The sequence below is a fragment of the Diuraphis noxia genome, unplaced genomic scaffold (genome assembly GCF_037042655.1).
Source record: "Diuraphis noxia isolate RWA-SAM2 unplaced genomic scaffold, SU_Dnox_SAM2 contig0005, whole genome shotgun sequence".
Classification (NCBI taxonomy): Eukaryota; Metazoa; Arthropoda; class Insecta; order Hemiptera; family Aphididae; genus Diuraphis; species Diuraphis noxia.
In genome coordinates, this window is record NW_028301715.1 from 7,456,873 (window position 1) to 7,484,206 (window position 27,334).

At 32.4% G+C, this 27,334-nt stretch overlaps 1 protein-coding gene across 3 annotated transcripts in view; it reads left to right on the top strand.

Annotated features, from left to right (window-relative positions):
* Window positions 1-27,334, top strand: part of LOC107164382 (uncharacterized) — a 277,547-nt gene that overhangs the window by 95,086 nt on the left and 155,127 nt on the right. For all 3 annotated transcript variants that reach the window (XM_089228629.1, XM_089228631.1, XM_089228630.1), the window contains exon 3: window positions 14,037-14,319. In XM_089228629.1, the coding sequence (XP_089084755.1) occupies window positions 14,037-14,319 (283 nt within the window). The remainder of the gene's footprint in view (window positions 1-14,036; window positions 14,320-27,334) is intronic.

Sequence of the window (27,334 nt, forward strand, 5' to 3'; positions counted from 1 at the left end):
GTATTGTATAATAATTTATTAACGTCCTTGTCGATAAAAATATTATTCATCATTGTATTTAAAAGACAGAAAATCGGTTATTCATCAATTAATCAAATTAATTATTAGTCTTGTTCTTCGAATAAGTTGCAAAAAACGAATAACCCTACATTAGGGAAATAAAAAAAAATGCATTTTGATTGGTACATCCATTTGTAGGAGTGTCCCTAGATAGGTTTCAAGTAGGTACAAACCTGTAATATACCTAGGTAGGTTTTATCTTTATCTATAGACAGTGATGGTTATCCGCAGATAATATTTTTTATTACTTATGTGGTTATTTGTTTTTTCTACTCATTAAAATGTTGGTCATTATTATTTAGCTGACAATGAGAGTAATTTTATACATTCAAAATTACCTCCTTGGGATGATGTCCATTCGAAATTATCGGTGACTTAGGCGAGAACCATTGTACGCGGAAATTCATTGTCTGGCATCCTGCAGTAGTTTCCCGGATGTACGCAACTGTACCACTGTTGTTGTAGTTGTAGTTGTCTGTTAGTGCCTTTCTCCATATTTTTGTCACGTTTTGAAAACATTGATTATTATAATATGTAATTTACGTATTCGCGTTTAAACGTAAATATTTGATAAGGCGACGGTTTTTAATGTACTTGCGCAGAATCGCCATTACAAACTTAACTCCGACTAGACGCGATAAAACGTGTATCTCGTTTGCTCATCAAGCATTGTTTAATTATTATATATATTATTACTATTATTCACTGAAACGAACACCGCCTTTTCAGTTAGAATCTGATCAGTTTCTTTGACACTCATCTGCTATGGTGTATACATCCGGATCTCGCGTTACACACTCACATGAGCGGCGGAAGAGGACCCTTTGCCGTATAATATGTTTCACCTAATGAAATTTTCGGCGTTCGCGTGTAATTGGAATTACTGTATTAATGTTAGTGTTGTCAAAATCCGGGAAAAATACAAGTACGGTATATTATGTAATAATATCCATTGCGTACGCATAATGTAGGTGTAATATAACATATATTAATTATATATACCTGCAGGACGATTCACCGAGCATACTCGACTTCAATTTTCCCACTATGATTTGTTCAAACAATTTGAATTATTCTGAATTTTTAAATTTCCAAATAAATTAAAATCACGCTTTTTTAAAACAAGATTAATTTATAAAAAAAGATTTTTATAATATCTTAATTGAAATTGGGATGAATAGATTTTGAGTTTGGAATTTGAGTACAGTAAAAAATATTATGTGGGCGCTATGCGCTATGCTGATTTGAAAATTATTGTAATTATACTAATTAATTAAAGTTTTTGAGCGCATCAAAATATTTTGAATATAATTTTCTTAGTAAGATATTGTTTTTGAGGGGCATGAATTTTAACCTATTGTAAGCGCATATAATATAAAAGTCGTTTTGACATTAAGTTTGATATTATTAAAGTGTTAAATCTATGTACTTCTCATATAAATTTGAGAATACATTTTGGTTTTCGATGATTTATCAATACTTGTATAATATTATTTTATAAATATTGTAATGATAATATTATATATATGACGTTGCTGCGTATTGTTATGAAGGGACGTAAAAGAGGAGAAAAAATTCGCAGCAGATGGCGTATGCTAAACATTTTGCGAATCATTAAGCGTCGTCGTCGTTGTCGTCATCACTGCCACTCCTTATTATTATTGTTATTATTATTAATTTCTACTGGAGAGAAACTCGACTCGCGTTTCGTTATTTTACATTCGGCGTTTTAATTGAAAATAATAAATTATCGAACAGATTTGCAATTCAATTAGTGGGAGATAGTTCGGCGTTATTATAGGCGTCGGGTCGAAAAACAACAACCTAAACTCACTTGTCGCAGCGACTTTATTCATACGCACACACAATATGATGCACACACGCGTTCACACGACTTTATTCTTTATTCTCTACGAATCGTTGTTGAGACCTAACTCCCTCGGGCTCCACCACGGGTGTGGGGCCAGGTCTAAGTAGAATTTTTCACATTCCCCCCCGCCCCCAGCCGTTTTCCCATGCGAAATTCTTCGCAATATACGAGATTACCTTGTGCCTAGCTCCGCTGGAGTCTGTTTATCGCGCGACGCACTCAAGTCCAAACGCGTGGTCATCAATCAAATCATAATAACTATCATGCCCTTTGGCACCGTTCGAACCCGATCGGCCGACCACGTTGGGTGACGACGACCCAGCCGACCGTGTTGGTGACCCTCATCGATATCTGAACACCCTAAGAAGGACGGATTTGGCGTAGTATATAGCGTGTTTTTCGACATGCTGTTTTCCGATGTTTTTTTTCTTAATAAAGACTGCAACATAACAATACCGTCGCACCGTACAATAATAATATTGTGGTGTGGTGTTCGACTTCAGTCACTGATGTGTTATGAATGCCAGCACCGGCCGGCATCATGGGTTTCCGGATGGGTGACCAACCGAGTTCTTTCCAACTTTTACCATCACATACTTGCCCAAACATAACACTATGACTATGCTCATGGCCTTAGTTGCCTTGCTCGAGATCGATTAGTCAATAATAATAATAATAATAATAATATTTGTATGTTTTATTCATATAATTACAACACGATAATAGTTGTTTCAGTGGGTTTATTGATCAACACGATCGGCGGCGGTCGATATGCGCGTACATAATATTATATAGTTTATATCTGCAATATAATAATATTATTTATATTATCGCATTTATGGTGGGTATGAAAGTGCGATGGCCAAATGGATTGCGTAAAAAATCTTAAATTTGTATATTCGAAGGTTATTGTAATATGGACGCGGTGCTGATTTATTATGTAGCGAATTTGGTATAATATATTTTCACGTGACTGTTGATAAAATATATTATTTGGACGAATCACCGTGAAGAAAATAACCGTATAGTCACGACGACTCTGTGCCGTCGCTGTTTTCGTTTTATTAAAAAAAAAAAAAGTAAAATAAAATATTTCCGAACCGACACGACGCGTCCTTAGCTGTAGCTGACCTGCCAGACCAAAAATAGCGACTAATCGACATCGATTTTATAGTAATTGTATTTTTTTTTTTCAAATATTATTTCAAAATACAGTGGTTGGTGAAAGTGGTGTAATTTTGAATTGATTCTGTGGTGGAATTTAAGTTTATACTATCGTCCTAGTGATGGTGGCTATGCCCGCACAACCCCCTTGACCATTTCATAAATCATTATATCATAGTATTATATGTTATTACTTATTATAAATTAAATGTGGTAAATGGTATAATGTTTTTCAAAATTTACTATGGGCCGTACAATTTTCTTATCATATATTATAATTATTGTTGAGGTTCCGTAGTGTTAAACTAGTAAAATAATCATAAAAAAATTTCAACTATGATGATATGTCCATAAATTATTATGTCTTATTTTAAAATGTTAAAATGGTCGCTGCTTGTCCTCCAATTACTATTAACACGTTTAATATGTTATCGAATATGTATATTATATCATCGAAAAATGTAAGTACGGGCTGTATATTAAGTAAATGTTGTAATTTTCGTTTAGTATTATCAGTCTATACTTTAATTGCGCACACAATAAGTTCCAACGTGCATAAAACAAACGTATTCTTCGAACATAGATACAATTATTCTATAAATTGTTCATTGCGTGCGTACCTTTGCAGTGTATGTATGACGTATGTATGTGCCCTGTTCATTCGATGAGCTTGAATAACATTGTTTTTTTATTTTTTATTTTTTTTGTAAAACAGTATTGAACTACAACTAGTATTCAATTTCGACGATAGTTTTACGCTGCATCTGTTGTACCGATCCATTTTTATTACTATACTATTACATTAACTGGCCTGCAAAGGTTTATTATTCGTTGGAAATAATAATAATTTCGACCTACTCGACGGAAGAAAAAATTTTATTTTTTATCCATTGGGCACAATATAGAAGTAATAATTTCGGGATGCTAATATTAATATTTCTAAAAAAAAATGTATTTTTTTTTCTACCATTTTTTCAACAAAGAAACTTTATATATTGCAGTATATATAGAGCATAGGCATACCTACATTATTACGTATTTTTTTCAATAATAACATTTTACGATAAGTATATAGGTATACTTTGCACGCTTCACATTTTAGTGATTTAAATTATAATGTAATATAAGTTACTCTGTGTATATAACAAGCGAAAAATTTATTTTGAGTTAATATAAAAAAGCCACACAAAAAAATGAAATATTTTCAATTATCAATAAAAATGATTATTTTGGTCTTTATGATAATAATAATGTATGCGTTTATGAAAAAAAAAATCCGTTTGGTTTTATGTTCAATGAAAGTTCATATTAATTGCTGTTTTCGCGTGACAGTGAAATATTGCGGGCTTAATAGTGACGTCTTTAGTTTTCAGAAAATCACCAAGTTGACAACCTGTCCGTTCATATCCGTTTATTTTATTATTATTATTTTTTATTTTAGAATATTCGATGGTACGTATGTCATATTGGGTATGTATACCTTGTATACTTTCCCGGACAGACACCGCATGAATCAATGGTTTTTTTATAATATTATATTTCATTTTGTGACGTCTTATATAATAATACACTTATATATATATATTATTATTATTATTCGAATCGTCACGCAAACGCATTTGCCGCTAGCCAATTGAGTGCGTAAAATCGAGGACGAAAGAAATGTAATTTCTTTTACGACCGTAGGAAGAACGATAAAAATAAATTACCTCTTCATTTATTATTATTTCGGTACATATCACGAACTCTTTATATTGTTTTTTATTTTTTCAAAAAATCTTAAAAATCCCAGAGACTCGAAACAGCTGCTGATAGTAACCTCGCGCCGACGATTGGCGGCACGTATTGTCGTGTCATCGGCCGTTTAAATGCTGCAGCAAAGGTGGAATGCTAATGAACTTTTTTTTTTGTCCCACGACCCACGACAACGACGCGGCACTAGCCGGCGGCGGCGGGTGGTCAGAGTCCCGCTCGTAGCTGATGTATGAGAGACAAAAGATGAGGAAAAAAAATAACAACGCGAATTATTTCCTATTCCTGTAAAAGGGTTTTATTTTATTACGTTTTAACAAGACCGCACTACGCCCGAGGACTTTTTGAGCTCATTACACAAGGCGTCTGCTCGGTCGTGTATATACAAAAGGATTTTTATTTTTCTCTCTCACGGACTTTTTCCTCTTATTTTTTTTTGTATTATTTTTTGTAATACCCCATGTACCCAGAGTTCCACTAAAATGCAAATTGAAATATCCTACCCCGCCTCCGCCGCCACATTTTCCACACTGCCCTCTGTCGTATAATATAATATGGGGAAGAACATGAGTTCTCTGTTCAAATATTCCTGGACTTTTGTCTTTTAATTTACGTCAATTAGAGTTTCAATTAGCGTCGCCACCCTCCGAACGGCCGTCCTTTTTCATTTTTTTTTATCGCTCATTTTCGTATCCTACCGGTAACCCACATCCACCTACCACCAACCATCCACACTATCGTCGCCCCCCCCCCTTTGGTATATGTACGTCGCGTGTAGGTGTGCGCAAGGAACTTTTCCAATGTTAAACTTTTTACTCGGTCCTGTTTTTAAAACAAAAAAGTGTGTACGTGTGCTCACACATATATAAATTTATAAATTATACGTATGCGCAACACAAAGTACCAGGTAAACGCCAAGATGGTCCTCGGTGTAATACATTAGCTTTAAAGGTCGGTCATTTCATCGGAAATTTTAATTTGAAATTTTTTTGTGCAAGCGCGACCGCGTGGGGGGGGGGCATTAGCTGCAGGTTAAATTAAATGCAATTTCACGACAAAAGACGCCTGCAGTTTTTTATGAGTTTCGATGACTATTATGCGGTTTCCCAAGTGTACATGGACAACGACTATATATACTCTACGCGTCCTGTAATATTAATATATTATGCTCTTCTCGGAAATCAAGTTGTCTTTGGCTTTTATGAAAAAAAAAATTATACGTACCTATAGTGAATATTTTTTTATGTATAAATTAAGATTAACTATAATGGTCGTTTAAGATAAAGTGAAAAATATTATATTATACGCGAGTGCCGAGTATATAATAATAATATATGATATGACTTTTTTTAAATAATAAAAACTAATTATACTGCGCAGTCAATAGAGTGATATAATGTAGATATTTTTTTAATGAAATGAGTAATTTATAAAATATAAAATATAAGTACCCGAAATGTCTTGTTTTCCGAACCCAGTATTATGCACCCTACAGCTATTGCATGTTCTAGCTGGAAAAAGCAAATATATTTTTACAATTAGTATTTCAAGGACTTTAATATTTATATATTGTATGCTCTCCGTTATTTTTTTTTTTCATACTAATTTTAACTTTATGAATGTTATTCTTATAATTTGTATCATATTGTGAATTGTAAAAAAGTAAAAAAAAAAACAGTAATGTTAAAATTAATTTACAAACAGTTGGGGATAATTAAAAAGTTAAAAGTACATTTGAATTATTTGCACCTTATTTGCCTATTAGAAATGTAAATAGAATAAAAGCAACGTCGTGCCTTGTTTTATAGTTTTCCAATTTAATTCAAGAATTCAAACAAAAGTTCAATTGGGAATCCAAGAAAAAACATCGTACTCGACAATATAAATAAACAATAATAATACATTATTTTACTATACATTTGAGCAAAATACTAAATAACGGCGTTGTCCGTTAGGTACTGAATGATTTCCAGCACCGACGACGAGCTGATAAACAAAGTTTTAATCCTGCTCAATAAGACTGACTACAGAGAGAGTAACCTTTGTAAGTTTTCGATATTAAACAACTGACCCTCTCCGGTTATCCAGTAGCAGCACCACGGTTAAGCCTTTGTTTTCCACTTAAGCACATCAAAAATTCCATTAGTACAGTATCTTAACGAGTATTAAAGGCAATTGAAAAAGCGAAAAACGTTCAAATCCCATTATGAGAGTAAACAATAAGTCGTCAGCAAAAAAAAAATTAAAAAAAAAAAATACAATTTCATTAAACCTTATTTTTTTTCTCCGCCGGAACAGTTGGTCGCGTAATAGAGATTTCGAAGATTTCACTTGCATATTTTATGACCTTTTACAATGTAATTATCTTCCTTTTTTTCTCCGCCCATCAGTGGAATTAAATTATTCAGATATCTATTAGTGAGATCGATTCTCGCACAGAATTTGCATCTTGGGGATACATATTTTATGGCCTTTAACGTTCGAAATTTCGGATGCATTATTGGTTATGTATTAAATATGCATCATCGTGTGAATAGTAGAGACAGTTGATTTATACGAATGGCTTCGAACAGCCCAAATCTATTCACTCCTAAATATAGGTACGATAATTCGCATAATAATGCGATTATTAAAAAAAAAAATAAAGTGTATACAACATATAGATACTAGTAATATAGGTTTTAATTGCAAATATTTAATGAATGAGCATTTATATACAAGTTCAACTGATTCAACTTTACTTTAACTCGGTCACATTAGTGAATTATTAAATTCGCTATCAGAATTTAAGAAATCGTGTAATCATGGTATTAGAATATCGATGGATCGATGAAAATTTAAAAAAAAATGATTATAATATTATTGTTCCTCTTTTGGCTTAATGTAAAATGCAGATTGTATGTATATAAGAGTTGAAACAGGCATTTTTTTCAACAATATCTCAGTTATTTTGTTATTTCGAAGAAAATAACACCATATTTTATTCTAACCGTATCTGTAGTTTATTCTTACCTTGCACTTCTTACTAATAGTTTATAATTAAAACCTTTAATAACAAGCAGATGTGTGTGGTGTCCATAATATGCAATTTCGGAAATAAATACAGTTGTAATTACTAATCTTGAATCTCTTATGAATAATTAAAAAATTACAAAACTCCTCGCGTCAATAATGGTTATCAATTTATAAATACGAAATAGAAATGGCATCATAAATGCAAATCCAAATTTAATATTAACTATACCTATAATACCTTAAAAAAAAAATAATAATTTAACACCAAGTATTCTTCTGTGGAATAAAATCAAGGAAATTAAAAAAAATTAAGAATCCTTTGATTTTATAATTTTATATTTAAATTTTACTTTGTATTAAGTTTGATAATTATTTTAAAAAATGTCTTAATCAAAAGAATATTTTACACGTTCATATTATATAGCCAAAAATATTAAAATTATAGTGTCAATGTGAAATAATAGTTAAAAAAAAAAAAAAAAAAACTAGAAATATTCGATAGAAAAATTTGTCAAATAGGTAGTCCTATTACATTTTATATAATAGTGTATATATGTATCCAATTATACATATTCTGTAATTCTACGTATTACAAATTTGTATTGGTTAAAATCGTTTACAACCGTTAGCACTTTTTTTCTACTCTCCAGCAGCGATAAAATAATTTTCTTCTCATCTGTTTAACAGATATTCAATGTTTTTTCGATTACCTATACGGCTTTAATTATATTATGTTCATATTTTCACACAGTCACTACTTTAAATGTCAACTTTACGTACCTATTTGATAATGGTTATATAACGCTATTGTATTACCTAAATAATAATATAATTATTTTTATACTACAGTGATACGCTTACAGTATAATATTTATTATATTTATCACGCTTTAATAGATGGCGGTGCGCATAATATAGTATCATGCAATATAATTATAGATACTCCGCCGGAAATATTAGAACGAATTCACGAATGCATTCATATTTACAAACGAATATCTTCGAGAATAAAGTTGATCGAAACCGACAGCGAGACACTCGGACAATGTAATATTATATTATATTGGTCTCCGCGGAAATCATAGTCTGGCCGGGTGGCATTAGCTCGTGAGTCATATAAATATACGAACGAATTGTCCTGGTGACGGGGTAACAATATAATATAATAACTCTCCTAGTTTTTCTAAATTGCAGCCGAGCTGTGGCTTATATATTGCCTCCGAGGACATTGTTGTTCGTGCACGTTTTCATTTCGTTTTCGATTCCAAACAATAACAAGACTATATTATTTTGATAATATAAGCGTGTTCCTCCCGAAATTATACAAACACACACGGTCGTCACGTCTTTGTACAAGACTATATTGTTGTGTTACATATTTATTGTAATTATTAATATATGATATTATATTATCACGATGCAATAATAAGATCCACGCGTGCTTACTCGTTGCGACTATAATAAAAACAAACACATGTTAAGCATGAAATATTTGAAGAATGACGAGTTATAAATAAACATATTAAAAAAAAAAATTACTTAGCTTGGCTGACGTATATTTCGTTAACGATTGTAAAATGACCCGCCAGAGCTTATATTTCTCTTGGAAAATGTATATTTTGTGTTTTATAACACTTGGCATCATTATAATATATATATATGTATAAGCAGCATGTGACAGTTATGACGGATGACTTTTACGGCACCCGTCATTATTATGGAACGCTCTCGACTCCGAAAAACTTGACCCATTACCCTACACACATAGCGATATAGAGTGATCTAATAAAACATAAATAAACATCCGCGACTGTTATTTTTTTGTATATAATAAAAACGTACATAATACAATATAATATACACACATATATAATAACGCACCTACACACAAATTGTGTTTGTTTCATATCGCCCTGAACGACCGTTTTCCCATTAATATATTTTTCGTGGAATCGATTGCATTTTTTTATAGAACTATTCATTTTAACACGGCTCGCCAAATAATAATATTATACCTCTCGTACCCTGAGTCTAAACCATCATCGAAACGGTCTCTCTTCTCACCGCATTATATTGTTTCGCAGTCCTCCGAGCACTGAATTGAATATAATATTGAACGAATATTGCAGGGTCTGACAACGTGTTCCACCTTAGTAGGCTGCCATTTTGAGTCTTGACGTGTGGAATAAACAATAAAACTCATCTGCGCAATTTCTGACAGTGTTTGTTCCCACATAGAATCCCTATGCTCAGTTTAGCGTAGACCAGCTAGTGGTCCTCAAACTTTTTTACCACTAATGATTAAAAATAAAACCATGCAAAATTTACATAGTTAAATAAATTTATTTTAAACAAAAATGCAGTAAAATACTAGGTACGTTGAACTTTTTTATTAATACCTACCAATTTATTGGTGTTTTTAAATTACGCCTTACCATTACGTCGTACCATAGTTTGCTAGTTTTTTCACTACTAGACAAGTACTGTGTATTTGTCGATAAGGCCATTGCGGTTGACCCGCACTTACGATAGTCCGGCTCAGTCACCGAAAAGCGTCCTCAATCTTATGCCGCTTGCCATACATTACGCGTAACTTGTACAGTATTTTAAGGTCTATACGCGACGACGATATGGCGTTATAAAAAAAATCAAGAGCAGTTTCGGTATCACTTGTTATCTATTTAGGACGACGACGTTGATTTGGCAGTTTTATACAGAGGTCGCCTAGGTCGGTGTCTGCTCGAGTGGTGGCGAGGAAGTGGTTTGGCGGGTGACGATCGTAGGGAAAAAGGCGAAGTACTCGACGGTGGCCTTGGCCCTGCGTCGCACAATTCGGGAACCTCGTGGCCGACAGTGGACGCGGTGGGTATGAGGACTCGACAGAAACGCTACGAGTGCTAACTGTGGCCGAGCGAGAATCGTTCATTCGGGCGCCGAAATCCCAGTGGGGCCAACCGCAGGAAGAGGCAGACCAGCTAGAGGAGTTGTTGTGGTGTTGGCCATCCACATTTAATCGGTATAAGAACAATGAAATACCACCGGCATACCACAGGGTTATCGATGGAAGAAAAGCTGGAGACGCTAAACAAAAAAAAATATTTCTGCCTATGAAATGAATCATACAAAGAACATTGGCAAGCTCAAAATGGCGGCCTGCGTAGTAGGTTGACATATTAAGGCTTTGCAGACAATACGCGTTTCGCCTTCCGCGTATTCAGTTCAGTGCCTCCGCGAGTATTTACGATTAAACGCTATATTTTTTCTGAATAAAATATTATAATGATCGTCGTCACAAACATAAATCGTTACCGTTTCTTTAGTTTCTTACCGTTCGAGGGACAGTGATATTAAAATAATCGAATTATTAATACGATGGTATGTAGTTTACGATTTATTTATATACGTTTTCCAAAAACCAATTTTCCGCAATTATCCGCAGTAAAACGTGTACGCGCACCGATGTCGCGTTTCGCGTTTTTATAACGACAAAAATAAATATTATAATTATCATACCTATAACATTATAAATATTATTGCAAGTTAACCTCACCGTCCGTCACCGTCGTTGATGGTTGACTTGGACGTGACGCTCCGTGCTAACGTTTTATTATGCCTATCGTATTATTACGCGATTACTGTGACGTATCTTACGCGCATATAAACTACCGCCAGTGAATATTGTACAGAAAACCGCTCGAATACTATCATCACAAATATGACGGATATTCGCGATATTCTGACGACAATAATCAGTTATGACAAGTCTCAAATATAGGTATATAATCAAACTCGAACAAAACACGTTTAAAACGCGCGAATCGATTGAATCAGCACGACACTGACACAGCCGCCATTTGCAGTCACCTTTGCTCCGTGACTTTCAAACCAGCTGTGCGGATACCTACGTAGGTAATATAATATGATAAATACAAAATAATATTACAATGATATGCTGCGTAGACACTTGTTGGGGGACTCTTGAAATGCATTATAAATGTATTATTCGAGTATAGTTAATAATATTATTACGCGAGCGCCAGCCATATTGTATATATAGATCAACGCCGAGGCGAAAGCGGGTGACGGCCAACGATGCAATCGCATTGAAAATTGCAATATAATATACGTGTGACGTCCAACTGTCCAAGTGACGCGTTTTATGCAAAACAAAAATCGACCGGTACGAAACGTTTACATGTCGTAGTGTGACCTTCGTGATCTAAGCGACTCGACACACAATATTGGAGAGTTGAACTAGTTCGGGGCAATGCGTGCACTAGCGGACGGGGCGGCGACGGCCATCTCGATGCGACGATAGAATTGTTTTTTTTTTTTATTACGTTTTAATTCTTTCGTCCGACGATTCCGGGTGAAAATGCATCACTAGAATTTTGCGTTGGCCGCCGTCGAAAAACACAGGTTTGCGTGCGAGTTTTTTATTTTTTATATTTTTCGACCAATAAAACCATTTCATGCGAACATTGAATGATAGTGGCGAGAGTGAAGTGTGGTCGCGACACCTACGTGTAAAACATGCGACGTATCGCGTGCCCTGACACTGATTCGTGCAAAGTTGGATCACGGTCGTGTACGATCGCGGTGGAGGTGGTTGCGGTGGTGGTTAGTAGCGGTGTGTGCGTGTGTTTGTGTATGTTTGCGTATGAGTGTATATTATGTTGCGGTGGGAGACGGTCCGACCATTGTGTGGTTACCATGGTTACGGTATAAATCATCGTTCACCTGCGTCCGTTCCCTCGGCTGGCATTAAATCCTTGTAATTTCCGAGAGAAAACTTCGCCGGGGGAAACTATTAAGTTTCCAAACCCAAATTAAGCACGTAACCGTTGAGCTTCTTATCTACCACCGTCGTGGTGGCGGCGTGTGTATGGAGTTGGCACGCCGAATTCGATTATTCGGGCGCGGGCGCCGTCTCTGCCGCCGCTGCTCCCGTCGAAGGTGAACCGATTGTATGGGTTTTAATTCACGACCGACCAATTCGGTTTTGAAGGCAAGACGAAAACCTACCCACATGCTGTAACCAGCTCACAACACGATCAGATCAACTCCAATTATGTGCACGCGACACTTCTGATAATAATAATTATCATCATAACACACGTGTACCTAATAGTTTTAATAGTAACGAAACAGTGTATTATTATCTCTGCATAATATAATATACCGACTATCTATAGACTCTCGATATAAAATAAACACAATTTATGAGCTGTGTCGTAATAATTATGTTAGGGATAGATAATATAATATTTTTGTGTACCTCATTGTATTTTTTAAGTAAAATGTGTTTAGAATGTTTTTTTTCCGAAACTTTTTTTGCGCACTGACCGCGCAGTGTACCATTCAATATTTTTGGGCTAGTATTGAAAGTAGTAAAGAAAGTATCTTTGATATGTTTGCTCCAGAGAGACTAATCGCAATTTATCCGATGTAATCATAATTTAATAATATTTTGTACTCGTGTGCATAATTAAAATAAGATAATTGTACCTAACCTAACCTATACATTCAAGGTGTGTTATCATGACTTTTCAATCATGTCTAGAGTTCCAGATACATATTATATTAGATGATATAATATGCCGTTTTGACAAAATATTACGATTTATAGCGTTTTGATACTCATTTAATTTTCCCGTTCGGGTCAATGTATTTTTTCGATGAAATTATTACGACCCTTATAATTTTTTTCGATGTAATCAAAGCGTAAGGTAAACTGCAAGTCTTTTTTCCGGGAGGCATACAATACACGAATACACCAGAATCCAGTCACGTCGCGACATCAAAATAATAATCAATATTCCCCAAAAAATCTATGGTGTTTAAAATACCATATTACCACAACCATCAATATTATTATACATTGAAACCTCCTCTAAATACCGGACATTTTTTGTCACCAAAATTTCGTCCGCTATTTGGAGATTTCCGCTATCGAGAGGTGTCCGTTAAGGGAGGTTTCACTGTACTATATTAGTTGATCTTAGTCTGCGGTTTGAGTGCATTTAAAACAGCTTGTTTTCATTATGTTGTTTAGGACTCGAGCCCTTATTGTATTATAAACATCATACGTACTATAAATAAGTACCTACCCCTACAACACTGTTGTCGGCCGTATTTTGAACGCCTTCTTACGGACATCATTGTGTTTCAACAGGGATTGCCTGGGATCCGGGTTCCGTTGAAGAGCAGTTATGCGTCGGCATTGCCCCAACAGACGGCGGTGTTCATGTACAGCACCGCTGGCCCGGACGGACAGACAGTCACGCTGCAGCTGCGCGAGACGGACGAGACCATCGAGCTGCCCGCGTCCATGCTGTCAAAGATGTCCCGGCAAACGGACACGGCCACGTTGTCCATCAGCTACCAGGACTCGGCGGAGGTGCTCACCGACGGCACCATCGACCTGCTTCTGGCCACCACGCCACTTCACTCTTCCGGTAAGTCCGTTATTTCAACATACATTTTATATTATACATACAGCTTGTATTACGGAGGTGCGCTATTAATTTTACTATAATATTGACAAAACAACACATCATAAAACAGTTATTATACATCAATAATCGATGCTGTTTAAGTATTCCGAGTGTAATATCTCATAGGCGTTTGCCATATTTACCGATTACTGCTTCTTTATTTAATATATAATATAATATGAAAATATTACTAATTACGGATCTTCTGCAAAAATCAGTACACAAGCGCATGATACTGAAGTGTTTTTTTGTTCATTCTCGGTCAACTGCCGTGGCAACTATTGGTTAGGTATTATTGGACCACAAACGTCCCCCCCCCCACCAGTAATATTTTATGTATATTTCAAAAGTGTCTACCTATCGCGTGGTCACCATTTTGTGGTATTTCGACAATTTTTTTTTTAACTTTGGCTTGTCGCAGTCGTCGGGTCCATTCGTGTAAAAAGCGTTTGGCAACGTCTCCGAGTTTTGTGCGTTGGGTACGCGTCGTTAATCGATTTGTATGTGTGTGTAGTTAAAAAACATTTTGTCCTCTGGCACGGACGGAATTCGTTGGTTTACCCAGCATACTCCGTGGGTGAAATATAAATATATATACAACGCGTTCGTGGTTTTGGCAACGGTAAAATTCCTCTAACCATCCCCTTCGTGGCAACCCTTCCACCAGTTACACCACCTCAATAGCGCCACCAACCAGCCGGTCCACCACCACCTTATGTTATCACGGGAAGGTAGGTTTTATATATATATTTCGTCTCCCTTACACTCCTTGCACAAAGGTCTCTTTTTCTATCCTGGAATTTTTTGTTTTACTTTTATGACGTGCAATACCCATAAAATGACAAATAAGAGGCCCTTAACAATGACGGGGAGAACGCCTTTTGTTTATGGACGTCTGTAATTTATTTTATCGCCGTCACCCTCCTATCACCATATATACAACGTTCGCTTTCCCGCACTTCGCCACACGCATGGCATCCGAAAAGTTGTACTTGCTAAAGTGGTCCTGTGCTCGATTCTTTACTTGCCACCGCTCACAAAGGTTTACGTGCGCCACCGACGTATTACCCACTGCTTCTCCTACGTTAACGTACAACGCTTACCGTATCAAACACACACTACACACTCAATGCATATAACACATTTCTCACCGAAAACTATCGTTCTGACTTCACACTTATGACTTAATTACGGTACCAATGAATTTTAAGTCGAGACCTTATTCCTCACGGCTTCTACCACTGAAATCTTAATGAAAAAAAGTAATTTGTCATTACGTTGTGTACATAATTATTCATAACAATAAATTGTTAACAAGGTTTGCAATGTTAAAGTACGCATCAACATGGTTTTATTGACCAAAAGTCGGAATTAAAAACTTTATGGGCGTATATATTATGATGTATTTATAATATTATTATTCGTAATTCCTAATATTAATTACATTATGTTAGTTCTTGAATAAGCAAAGGGTTTAAAATATTTCCTACAAAAATGCATTAAACCCAACTTGTTTATTTGTATTGATATTTTTTCGTGAACAAAAAACTTTTTAATTCATTTTTTACAAAATATATTAAAAACGATTAAAAGTTTTTAGTAAAATGAACATAGAAATAAAAAATTCAAAAAAAAAAAATTTCTTGGTAAAGCTTAATAAACAAACAATACATTGTTGCATACTACGTTTGCTCGTATGCAAATTATTTTTATTTTTATTTAATTTAAATTTCTGGAATTAGTTTTCAAATAAATCAATAATTATTATTTTAAATTTTAATTTTGTTATACCGGTGATTTAATAAAGTTGTGTTATTTTTTTTAAAATTATCATTAAAATAATGTATTGTACACATATATTATTACCTACTTAATTTTTGTGGTAAAAACGAAACAATGTTTAATTTTAGTTTAAAAAATGAGCGAAAAGCCAGACAATAATTAATGTAACTATAGTGGAGACTGAGGAGTTATATTTTTAAATCTAAAATTACACTGAAGTTCGTCATGCTAGGTTTTGTGAGTAGTGACAACTTTTATTATTCTAAAAAAATAATTATAATAACCATGCTAAATAATCATAATGATAATAATAAAATTTTTCTTTGTACATTTTCCTCATCTAACTTTTATCTTAGAGTATAATTTGTCAAATTGTTTTAAACCTAAAACCTTGAAAATCCGTTTATCATAATTTCAAGGGACAGACTAAGATGACAAAAAAATAATTTAAATGATTCTTTTTTTTTGATTTTCATTGCTGTTTTGCATTTTAATTATTTTTTAAGTCAAATATATTAGAATAATTCTTTTTTCTCGCCCAAACAATCAAATTTTCAAATTAGTTAGTCTCTTTATTTTGTTTTTGATACTTTTTGACACTTCATTTTCGTGAGTTGATTAATTTCACCATCAATACAAATATCATCATATAATTTGATTAGAAAAAGAAAACAAACACCCATAACTACCTATAAGTATTTATTTTTTTCAATTGTTCTTTATTTTACCATACATCCACAGGGAATGCAAGTTGATTTTGAGACAGTTGTTTTTATATATTTAGCTACGTTTCCCTAGAGAGGACGACCTTTTTTTTGTTGGGGTTGGTGACGGTTCGGTAAGGAAATGGAAAAAAAAATGCTTTGCTCCTTACGTGCTCGGTAAGATGTAAATTCTCGTTCTCCGCCCTGTTAATCAAATAAAAAATGAAAGAAATAACGATGAAAAAGAGGACGCGACCAAAATTGTTTAAAGGTCTATTTGCGCGCGGTGTACACATGGAATCGAGTTAATTTTTAGGGTGTCCTCAGGTTTCTTGGCAAACAACCAAGTGATACAATGTCTGTTCAGTGGATGTGATCCAAATTCAAGAGTACCTACCTATATAATATTATAATATTTTGTTTTAATATGTCTTATAATATGTCCCTTTACGATTGTTAAACTAATTTCCAACTGATTATAAACTATACAATTCTCTTATATCAGGGAAATAAGTCACAACAAAACATCTGTTTAAAATTACTTTGTTCATGGAATTACTGAAACAAAAACAATATGTCTCTCACTATTAGTGCGTAATAGCTTAATATTTCAATTAATTTTTTGTATGATAAAAATAGTAAATTTTACATTTTATTTTATTGTGGTTTAATATATTATGTAAAATTAAAATAATTCAATACTCTATTATCGAAACTAAAATAGTACAATTAATTATTACTACTATATAATTATTTAACTAAATCATAAGTAATTACTTTTAGTTATATTTCTATTTAAAATCACTTTGATGTTTTAAATTACAAACGCCAAAGAGATAAAAATTCCCATTGCTTTATACACATTAGTCTAGTGGCTATAATCACTTGACCTTTTCAAACACTATGCCCTATGAAGTTTTCGTTTACTTTGGTAGAAATTCATTAGAGCGCAAAGGCCACGGGGAGGTCCATCTGTATCCAAAAAGACATTTCGGTCAAAATGTCAAGTTCCCCTGCTGGTGGCCAACAAATGGGTTACATATTCGACCGTCAACCCCCGTCGTGACGTTTAGAAGATCGTCTTTTTTCAAGCGAATGGTTTTAAAAATATATTATAATAATACTAACATCGGAATATTTTTAATATTGCAGAAAATTATCTTTTCTTTTGATCTTAAAATGCATCTGATGTTTCCGTTTAATGTTAAATCTTTTAACATATTTTATATTATTAATTTTGTCTTCTCAAAGATAAGCACCCATATACTATTAAATTAGAATAAAATTAATTGTGTATACTTACAGTTTTATAGTTTTCTCTGACTTCAATTTATTGCTTACATAAATCGTTTGTCACCGAAATTGATAATACAGTTTATTTTAAATGAGATAAATTAGCACGAGTATGCAAGTAACCGATACGATTATGAAAATATTTTACAGCAGAACAAAACCATAAGCATCTCGGAACCCTTTTGAATTATGTACATAATGTTAATAAGTATGCATTAAATAGGTAGGTACTTAGAACAAGGTTGACCGCTAAGACGAAATATTTTCAGGTTGACTGTTTACCCGGATAGAATGGGTAATATTAAGCTGCAAACTTATTTTGGTGAAACTTGCAGCGATAGATCCCGGTGGTAGTTGATGAAAAGTTATACTAATAAATGCTTGGAGTATACGCCAACAATGTTATTCAATATTGGTTATATGCGAACATCAACGATGTATTATAATACAATATACATTATTATACATACTTGCAAACTTTGTAGCGATAACGAAAGATCACAATAATAATACTATAAATATAGTAATAATACGTTGTACACACATATTTAAATTTCAATTGATAAATATAATTGTTCTACGTCGTTATTATTAGTCTTGTAAGAGATAGGTCATTTGTAAAGTATTCAAATACAGATATAGATATTAATCTAAAAATTATATAAAATACGTATATGAAAAAAAAAACATTAATATTTTATAGATAGGTATACTTTCAAGTATTTTCAAATTGTTCATTAAATATTATTTAAACGTTATAAATCAATTAAACCTATCTCACGTTTTACGTTAATTTTAAAAAGAATAAACACCGCATCATATTTCGTATGATTTTAAAATACCCGTTTGCTTTCTTTGTCGAAGTATTTTCAGTTTTTGTTTGAATATAATTATTCACATTTAAAAATATATCATAGTATAAAGTATTCTGAATTTTAATTTTAATTTAAAGTCGTGACCAAAATTTTAACTGAAAATACATAAACTAAAATTAATAAGTATTTGAAAATCATTATTTTATTTTAAATACAGATACTTTGAGAAAGTATTTAAATTATGTATTTGAGTACTTAAAGAGTATCTATTTGAATGCTTTTACTCGAGTAGGTACTTTACGAGACTGATCGTTGTTAGTTTTTTTATTCATTGAAAAAAAATAAAGGCGTATCTATATAATGTTAATACCACGTGACCCCCATAAAACGATAATAATATTATTATATCACAATGTCATATCATTATAGTAATACCAAATTATCCAAATGATTACACAGATGCGTCAGAAATTCATATAGGTGGGTACTGGGCACGATTTAGACTGCTTATTTACGGTTGACTACCTATGCAAAGCCCAATGTTAATTCTAGTTTGTAATGTAACGCGTATATATTCTGATCATTTACATAGAGGATTTGCCACCATGGTATTGTGTTAGGTTAGGTTCATAGTACAGTGAATCCTCTAACTTTCTGAAGACATCTCGTCCACTGAAATTGTTTCCAATATTCGAAGATGTCTGCTTTTTAGAATATTCTGATTATACCAAATATGTATAGTTTTTTTTTTCAAAAAAATCTGCTGTTATTTGGTGAAGGCCGTTACGGGAGGTAACATGGTATATGTCTCCACGGCACAATTGTATTCATATAATGTACAATATATTATAATGTTCGATAAAAATCACTTATCGGAAAATTCGTTCGCTAATCATTTCGGTTCGTGGTCTCTTGTGGTTCGCTGTTATTGTCATCGTCATCGGCAACGCGTGGTGATCGTGTCACACAGTTGCATATATTATCACAATTTACCGATGCGTACCATTCAGTTTCACATTATAGCTCCGCGGTCCGTTAGTTCGTGCGTGTATGCGCTTTCATTGCTATGGCGGTGGACGGTGGTGGTCCACGTCATCACGTCACGCAGCCGCCGCCACTGCCACGTGGTATATTATATAATTTTCAGTACACAATATAATAATAATAATAATTATACAATGAACAACGAGTGAGTGAGCAGCAGCAGCAGTAGTGTTGCATTACGAATCTTTACGAGAAAACCACCCTTGCTGCCGCCGCGGGCACAGAGTAACTTCCTCGCGAGACCACCGGATGGTTATATATACCATACATACACGCACGCACGCATGTAGTTTACCCGAGTTTCATTCCTATTCCACCGGATTGTAACTTCCGACCATCACATGACTGGCGAAAAATCTACACTAGTATACACTATAGTTTGTGCGGCGGTCTGTACTATGTGGGCGTTGGTAAATCATACACTGTGGGTCGTAAAGGGTGGTCCAGCTCTGCTGCTGCGGCCTTTTGCACGCGCGTAAATCATCATATACTATTTGCGTTTGAGCTTTTACACGCTATCGTCACTGTGCAATATTAATACGTATTTATAGCGCTGATGGTTGTGCGTATAATAATTATGATATAATAATATAGTGCGTTTCAGATGCGAGCGAAATGCGACATATTGCGCGGAAGTCCAACGATCGCCATACGTGGCTACAATGGCATGAATTCGCATGGCCTCGAGTGGCCCCGGGTGGTCATATAATAACATAGAGGTTTACTCACATAATAATAATATAGGGCTCCTCACCCTCGGAGACGTGTGATAATCAAATACGCCTTCACATATATAGCACATGACGAACCAACCAACTCGCCAAATCCCCTTTTTTTTTTATAGGTAGATATACAAAACTATAACTGTCGTGACCACGTCATCGGAAGGGTGTTTTCTCCTCTCACTCTACAGAATTAATATCGAAACCGTCAAACATTACATATCAACCAATCATGTCCAACTCGAAGTAATTATTAGGCATATTAACATTTGTCGAAAAAAACATTTTGCACAATTTTTTAATTTAATTTAATACTTACAATACTATTCAATTATCAGATGATAAGACGGAAATGTAGCATAATGTTGTATACCTCTCACTAACATAGTCATGACACAAAAGAAAAATTCTGAATTTTTTTTATTAATTATTGTTATCCGATTATGAGTGAAATTCATTCAAGGTCGATATCGATTTTATCAGGCGCGTATCGTATAGTCATTAAACGAAAAAACTAAATAAAACGTAATAAAACCGCTATATAATGGTATACGGAGGTATACGTAATACTAACATTAAGATCACCGGACTATCACTGTTGATATAGAACAGCTGTGAAAATTTATAACAACAATAATTATATCGAATCGTTTTGAAATCACTCGTCCAAAATTATATCGCGGGTATGATATTAATATTATAATGCCTACCAATTAGACTCAATATATAATTACGAAACATCGTGTGCAGAGTGCAGACGTATTTATTTATAATGTAAATATATAATAAATTATTTGACTTAGGTACCATAAGTCGTTTGGATATTGTAAATATTAAATTATAGCGATTTAAACTTTTGCTTAATATTTTATCATCAAACTATTTTTATTTATCGAACAAACGCCGTTTGAATAATACCTATGTTGATTTAAATGTTTTTATCCATGTATTTACCTAATGAACGCAACATTGGATGTAGTTTCAATAAAAATTAAGTGCCCAACTTTCCTTCGATACCGATACACTCCATTAATTTTTCAAACAAAAAAGTTAATTGGGAAAGTTTTTTTAATGCCTCTTTTTTCGTTTCATAAGTTCTAGTTTCATGATATTTATTTATTAGGTACATGTTATTTGCAGCTATTATATACGCATAAACATGAAATATTTTATTATAAACCTATAGTATAGAATGAACAAATCTTTATTCTTTATTCTAAATATAGTTTACTTAACTACTAAGACTTCAGAGAAAGAATTTTGTTTCAGTCATTAACCAATGGCTTAAAAATAAGATGTTCATGTTTTGAATTTTTTTTTTTTTTGATTATCATTATTATTAAAGTTTATAATTAACAAGACGTCACTTTTTAACTTAAAAAATGGAAGTATTTTTTTTATGTAAAACAAAAGGTACCTACATAATACATTGAATTATTATACAGTTAAACGGGTTTTTATAGTATTTTATATTTTTCATTTAAAATAATACAAAAGTTGAATTCAATATTTACTTTGCAATATTAAACTGATTAAACCATCATATTAATTTAATTAAATAACAATTTTAAACTTTTCCGTGAGTTTTTTTATTAACTTTTGACATAATAAATACGATCTGCACACACAAGAGTTACGTATATATATTATATATATATATATATATATATAGTTATTAAAAAAAAAATGTACACACAACATTGTCAGATAACGTCGACGTGGTTTTTTTCCTCAGTAATATGAATAACGCAATATAAACCGTATATAATATTGTTGTTATGGTGGGACTGGAGTTGGCTTAGCTGTCCAAAAATAACATTCGTTACGTCTGTATTAAGCCATAATATGAACCTTAACAACCAATCTGGATGATTCACCTATAAATTTTTTTTTCATTATTATCTCACTCCACTTTTGTTCATTATTTTGGTGAATCTAATGTTTGTTACATATGATATTAAATTATATTAACATTAAACACTTGATATTCATATATAATGGTTATAACAATTATTTAAAACTGAAGAGCTTATTGCGCCTCGCACGTTTATCATTATCAATTTTTAATTTTTCCCCCGAAGTCTAAAATAATATATAATATATTTTAATAATACGGTTTATGTAACATTTGTATCGACTTTGTTACTATTTATTATATTTATTTATTATATTTAACTATTTCTTAGTCGTTTTTTTATAGTTAAACGATTTTCGATGAAATCTATACACATTGCGCAACGCCGTTTTCATGTATATTCTTAGGCAATAATACTCGAGAACTGAAAATACTTTTCCACAATTTACAAAAGAGTGTCGAATACATTTTCAGACAGCCATCGTAGTAGTATGGTGTTAAAAATAATAATATGTAATATGTATTATATTCTCAACATTTATATATAATACTGAACAAACAGTATATGTGATGTGTAAAAATCATATTTATATTTATGTTATAATATGTAGAACGGAAAAGAATACCATTTTTATTTATTAGCTTATGTATTACTTCGTTCAGGATCAGTTATCACATCGGTTGATATAATACTATTATAACCCTCGCTGTAGATCATCTGTGGTTACTAAACCGAGCAATGGCTGTTCGCTGGGTGAGACAAGTTAGGCACAGTCACACTGCAATTTACCTTAATCAAAATGTATTATGAGCCTAGTTATTATCAGTATCTAATTATTTTCCAAAGTATTAAAATAAATTCTATACAAAATGTAATTTATGATTTTGAATCAAAAATGACAAGCGAATCGATAGTAAAAAAAATGATAACAGCATGCGATTGGGTCAACCTACTGTTCGGTATAATATTGTTTTGTGGTACCATATAGTAAGACATAGTACAACCCACGAGTGCTATAATTCGTGGTTATGAGCAGCATAAAAGGGATGAGAGGTAAATAGTGAAAACATCAAAATTACGATTACTCATTAGATAGCGATTACAAAGCGAACCAAAGAGGCCCGAGAGGCAAGAGATGTTTGAGATCAGTTGCTATATTGTAATATAAATACTAAGTGGTAGGAGTGGGTTAGAAATATAATATGTTAAAATATGACAGATATAATTTTCCTCAGCGGTACCTATATCATTGTGTGTATGTAGTTTCTAAATAATTTAAACGACAAGACTTTATACAGATAATACTATAATTGAAGTAATATGATCAAGGAAATCGATAATATATTATTTTATTACCCAACTATTTCCATTGATTACGTTGATTACTTTTTAATTCAATTAAATTGAAATTTATCATTATACTAATTATAAGTAGATCGTAAATGTATCATAAAAGAGTATTTTCTTAACTTTTACATAATATTAATTAATACCTTGACAAAATTCATACTATCTATAATCTATTGAAATTTACTAAATGTCTGTCTCATCATTTACTAGAACCACGAGCAACTATTAAGTTACTCACTATACTGCTTGTAGTTCTTATTAGATGTATAAATTGAAATTTTTTTTGTCACTATTCAGTTATTTAAGTCATCATTTACCAGCTATTCATTTTTCATAATTGAACAGTTTTCGACAAAAAATTCTGTAAAAGTCATACTGTACGCTTTAATTGTTTTTATAAACATCCTTAGCTGATAAAATTCCTCGGGGACTGCAGTAGATACTTCTCATCCGGCTCTTTCAAAAAAGTAGTGTCGAATATAGTTTAAGACAACTGTACGTAGTATGACGATAATAATAATAACAATAATAATAATATGCAAATTATTGTATTCTCGATATTTTTCAGGAAACAAACAATAATAATATGTGATGTATAAAAATTGTAAATGTTATGTATAACGGAAATAAATATTATCATGATTTTTATAAACGTATGTGTTACTTCGTTCGTGATTGGTTATCGTATCGGTTGTTATAATAATAATATTATTATTACCCTCGATATATATCGTCTATGGCCACTCGCCTATTCTCGCAAAAGTTGACGTGGCGCCTTTAATTCGTCGTTCTTCTGTGGCTCTATAATAAACTCTACGCGTTTTCCCTAAAACCATTTTTCATTTACCATCTCGCTTGCCGTTGTAAACAATTTTTGAGCGCACTACTCCCTCCCCTGTCCCTACCTTCAGACTTTATATATATGTATGTATGTATATACACTATCTCATCACACTCCTACTCTCTGTATACTCACCAAGTTTATAGACAAAAAAGATTCACACTCCACCTCTCGTCTGTTATGGTGTACAGAGTCGTGATACGATTTAAGTTTTTCAAAGTTATTGTTCATTGTCGAAATTCGTTTCTTAACTCTTGTTTGTAAAAACACAATACAGTAAAAAAAAGATGTAATTTACTTTTGAAAGTATTGGCGGTGATATTTCGATACATTATTGCCACAAATATATATATATATTACTGTGCATGTATTGCCAGTGAACGTGTGCAAATAGTATATATGTGTGCATTTTCATTTTCTGTCTGTATACGTCTCTGCCTGTCTTTCTTTCAACTATCTGAACCGTGTAATTTCGGATCCCGTCATTCAGGTTTCTGACATTTTTTCTACCCTCTGCAATGACTCGCGATTGACACAAAGAAACACTATCACGTGAAGTTTTTGAAACACGAGCCAATCAGAGTTTGCACATAGACGGGGGAAAAAAAGAGTCTAATGAATTCCTCGGAACAAATACAATAAAGCAGGTATAGATACCTACGCAGTATAGTTGATATATAAAGATAAAACAGGATAAGAAAAAAGCTTAAAACGACCTTTACAAACCTTAATCTCGAGTTATAATTGCTCCTAAATCCTAAAACCGAATTTATGAAATTGCATTTTCTCTGTAATTTGTTCTGTGCTGATATCGGTTTATGAAAGTGTTTGGCTTGGATTGCTACCAACAAGTTGTTCTGTTGAGTATAATATTTTGAAGAAACACCGATGTTTCTTATACAGGTGCCTTCTCGTTTCAATCAAACCATAAATAGAAATATGAAAGAGTCAAATCGCGTTGTTCGTTTTAGTATGAAATATTTAAGTGTTTTCAAGATTATAAAAGGAGCTTTTATTTTTATAAAACGAATTATACGTCTTGACAATTTTCAAGAACGTCTGTCAGCCTAGTAAAATTGAAAAGTTTTACTTGACATGCCCATATATGTATCAAAACGTATCATTTGTATTTGTATTTTTTTTTCTGATTATTGCTAAGTAGATATTTGGTGAAAATAATATAGTATCGTAAAATAATAAAATTTATTTCATATTTACTTGTGTGTACTATAATAATATAATATAACGTTCTATAATTTTTAACGGTTAAGCACAGAAGTATATTTATAAAAGTAACTATAATAACTATGAATGTACAAAGTATATAAATAAATATTTATCTAGAAAGAGATATTGCTTTTATTGCTTTTATTACTAGGATTTTAATATTATCATTAATATTATTTTAAACCATTGGATTTTTATTTATTATCAAGCAAAATAATTTAAAGATAACCGTAACTTTAATCATAGACCTAAAAAAATATTTATGAAATTGCGTGATACCGAATACCTTTTTTTTTATTAAGCTTTTAAGATATATAGTAATTATATTGTAATGAATTCAGTGGTTTCCAAGAATGATTGTCAAAAATTTTAAAATTTATTAAAACTATTCTGAAAGTTTTCTTAAAAAAAAATAAACTTCTGGATGGAAAGTGTCTGATTAAGGCTGTCGGGACTGACAGGAATCGTTCCCAAAATGAAAAAAAAAATGGAAATTCTAAAACTTTCAGAAACGCGTCGAATTCAGAAGTTGTGTTCGTTTTTTTAATCAGACTAAATTTAAGAATACCTTGACAGCTTTAGCGCAATCTGTGTGTGTGTGTATTTCATAGATAAGTATTATTTGTTTAGTTTATTGCTTTCTGGCATTTCTTATGCTATTTATGAATGTATATTATTTTAATTTTGGATGCATTATGCAATGCATAGGTACTATAAACATACCTTTATGATTCTGAACCATATTTCACATACAGAGTGACCCACAGAGATCTGACATTCTGACAAATGAAATAACTTTTATTCTAATCAATATTTTTTTTAAATGTCTTTTAAATATAATCCATAGACACTTGTGCTACATTTTTAGAATACATTTTTTATTTTTTAATACTGATAATAAAAAACTTAAAAATTGATAAATTTTTTGTTCGAAATATTCAATATAGCCAATTTATAAATTTGATTTTCAGAAAAATGTATATGGTAAAAACACTTATTTAAGTCAAAAGGCTGATTTTTTACAATTTTTTTAAATATCAATATTTTTGTTAGGTAAATTATAGTAATTTATAGTTTAGGTATACATCACATATTATTAAAATAAATACAATAAAAAAAATAATTAGATTTTAACATGCACTAATTTAAAAATGTTCTTATAAAAATATTTTTAAAAAACTTTATTATTATTTGTGATTACAAGGTTTCTAACATAAACTAGATCGTAATTTACTTAACGAAAATATTGATATTTAAAAAAATTGTAAAAAATCAGCCATTTGACTTAAATAAGTGTTTTTACCATATAAATTTCTTTTTAATCAAATTTACAAATTGGCTA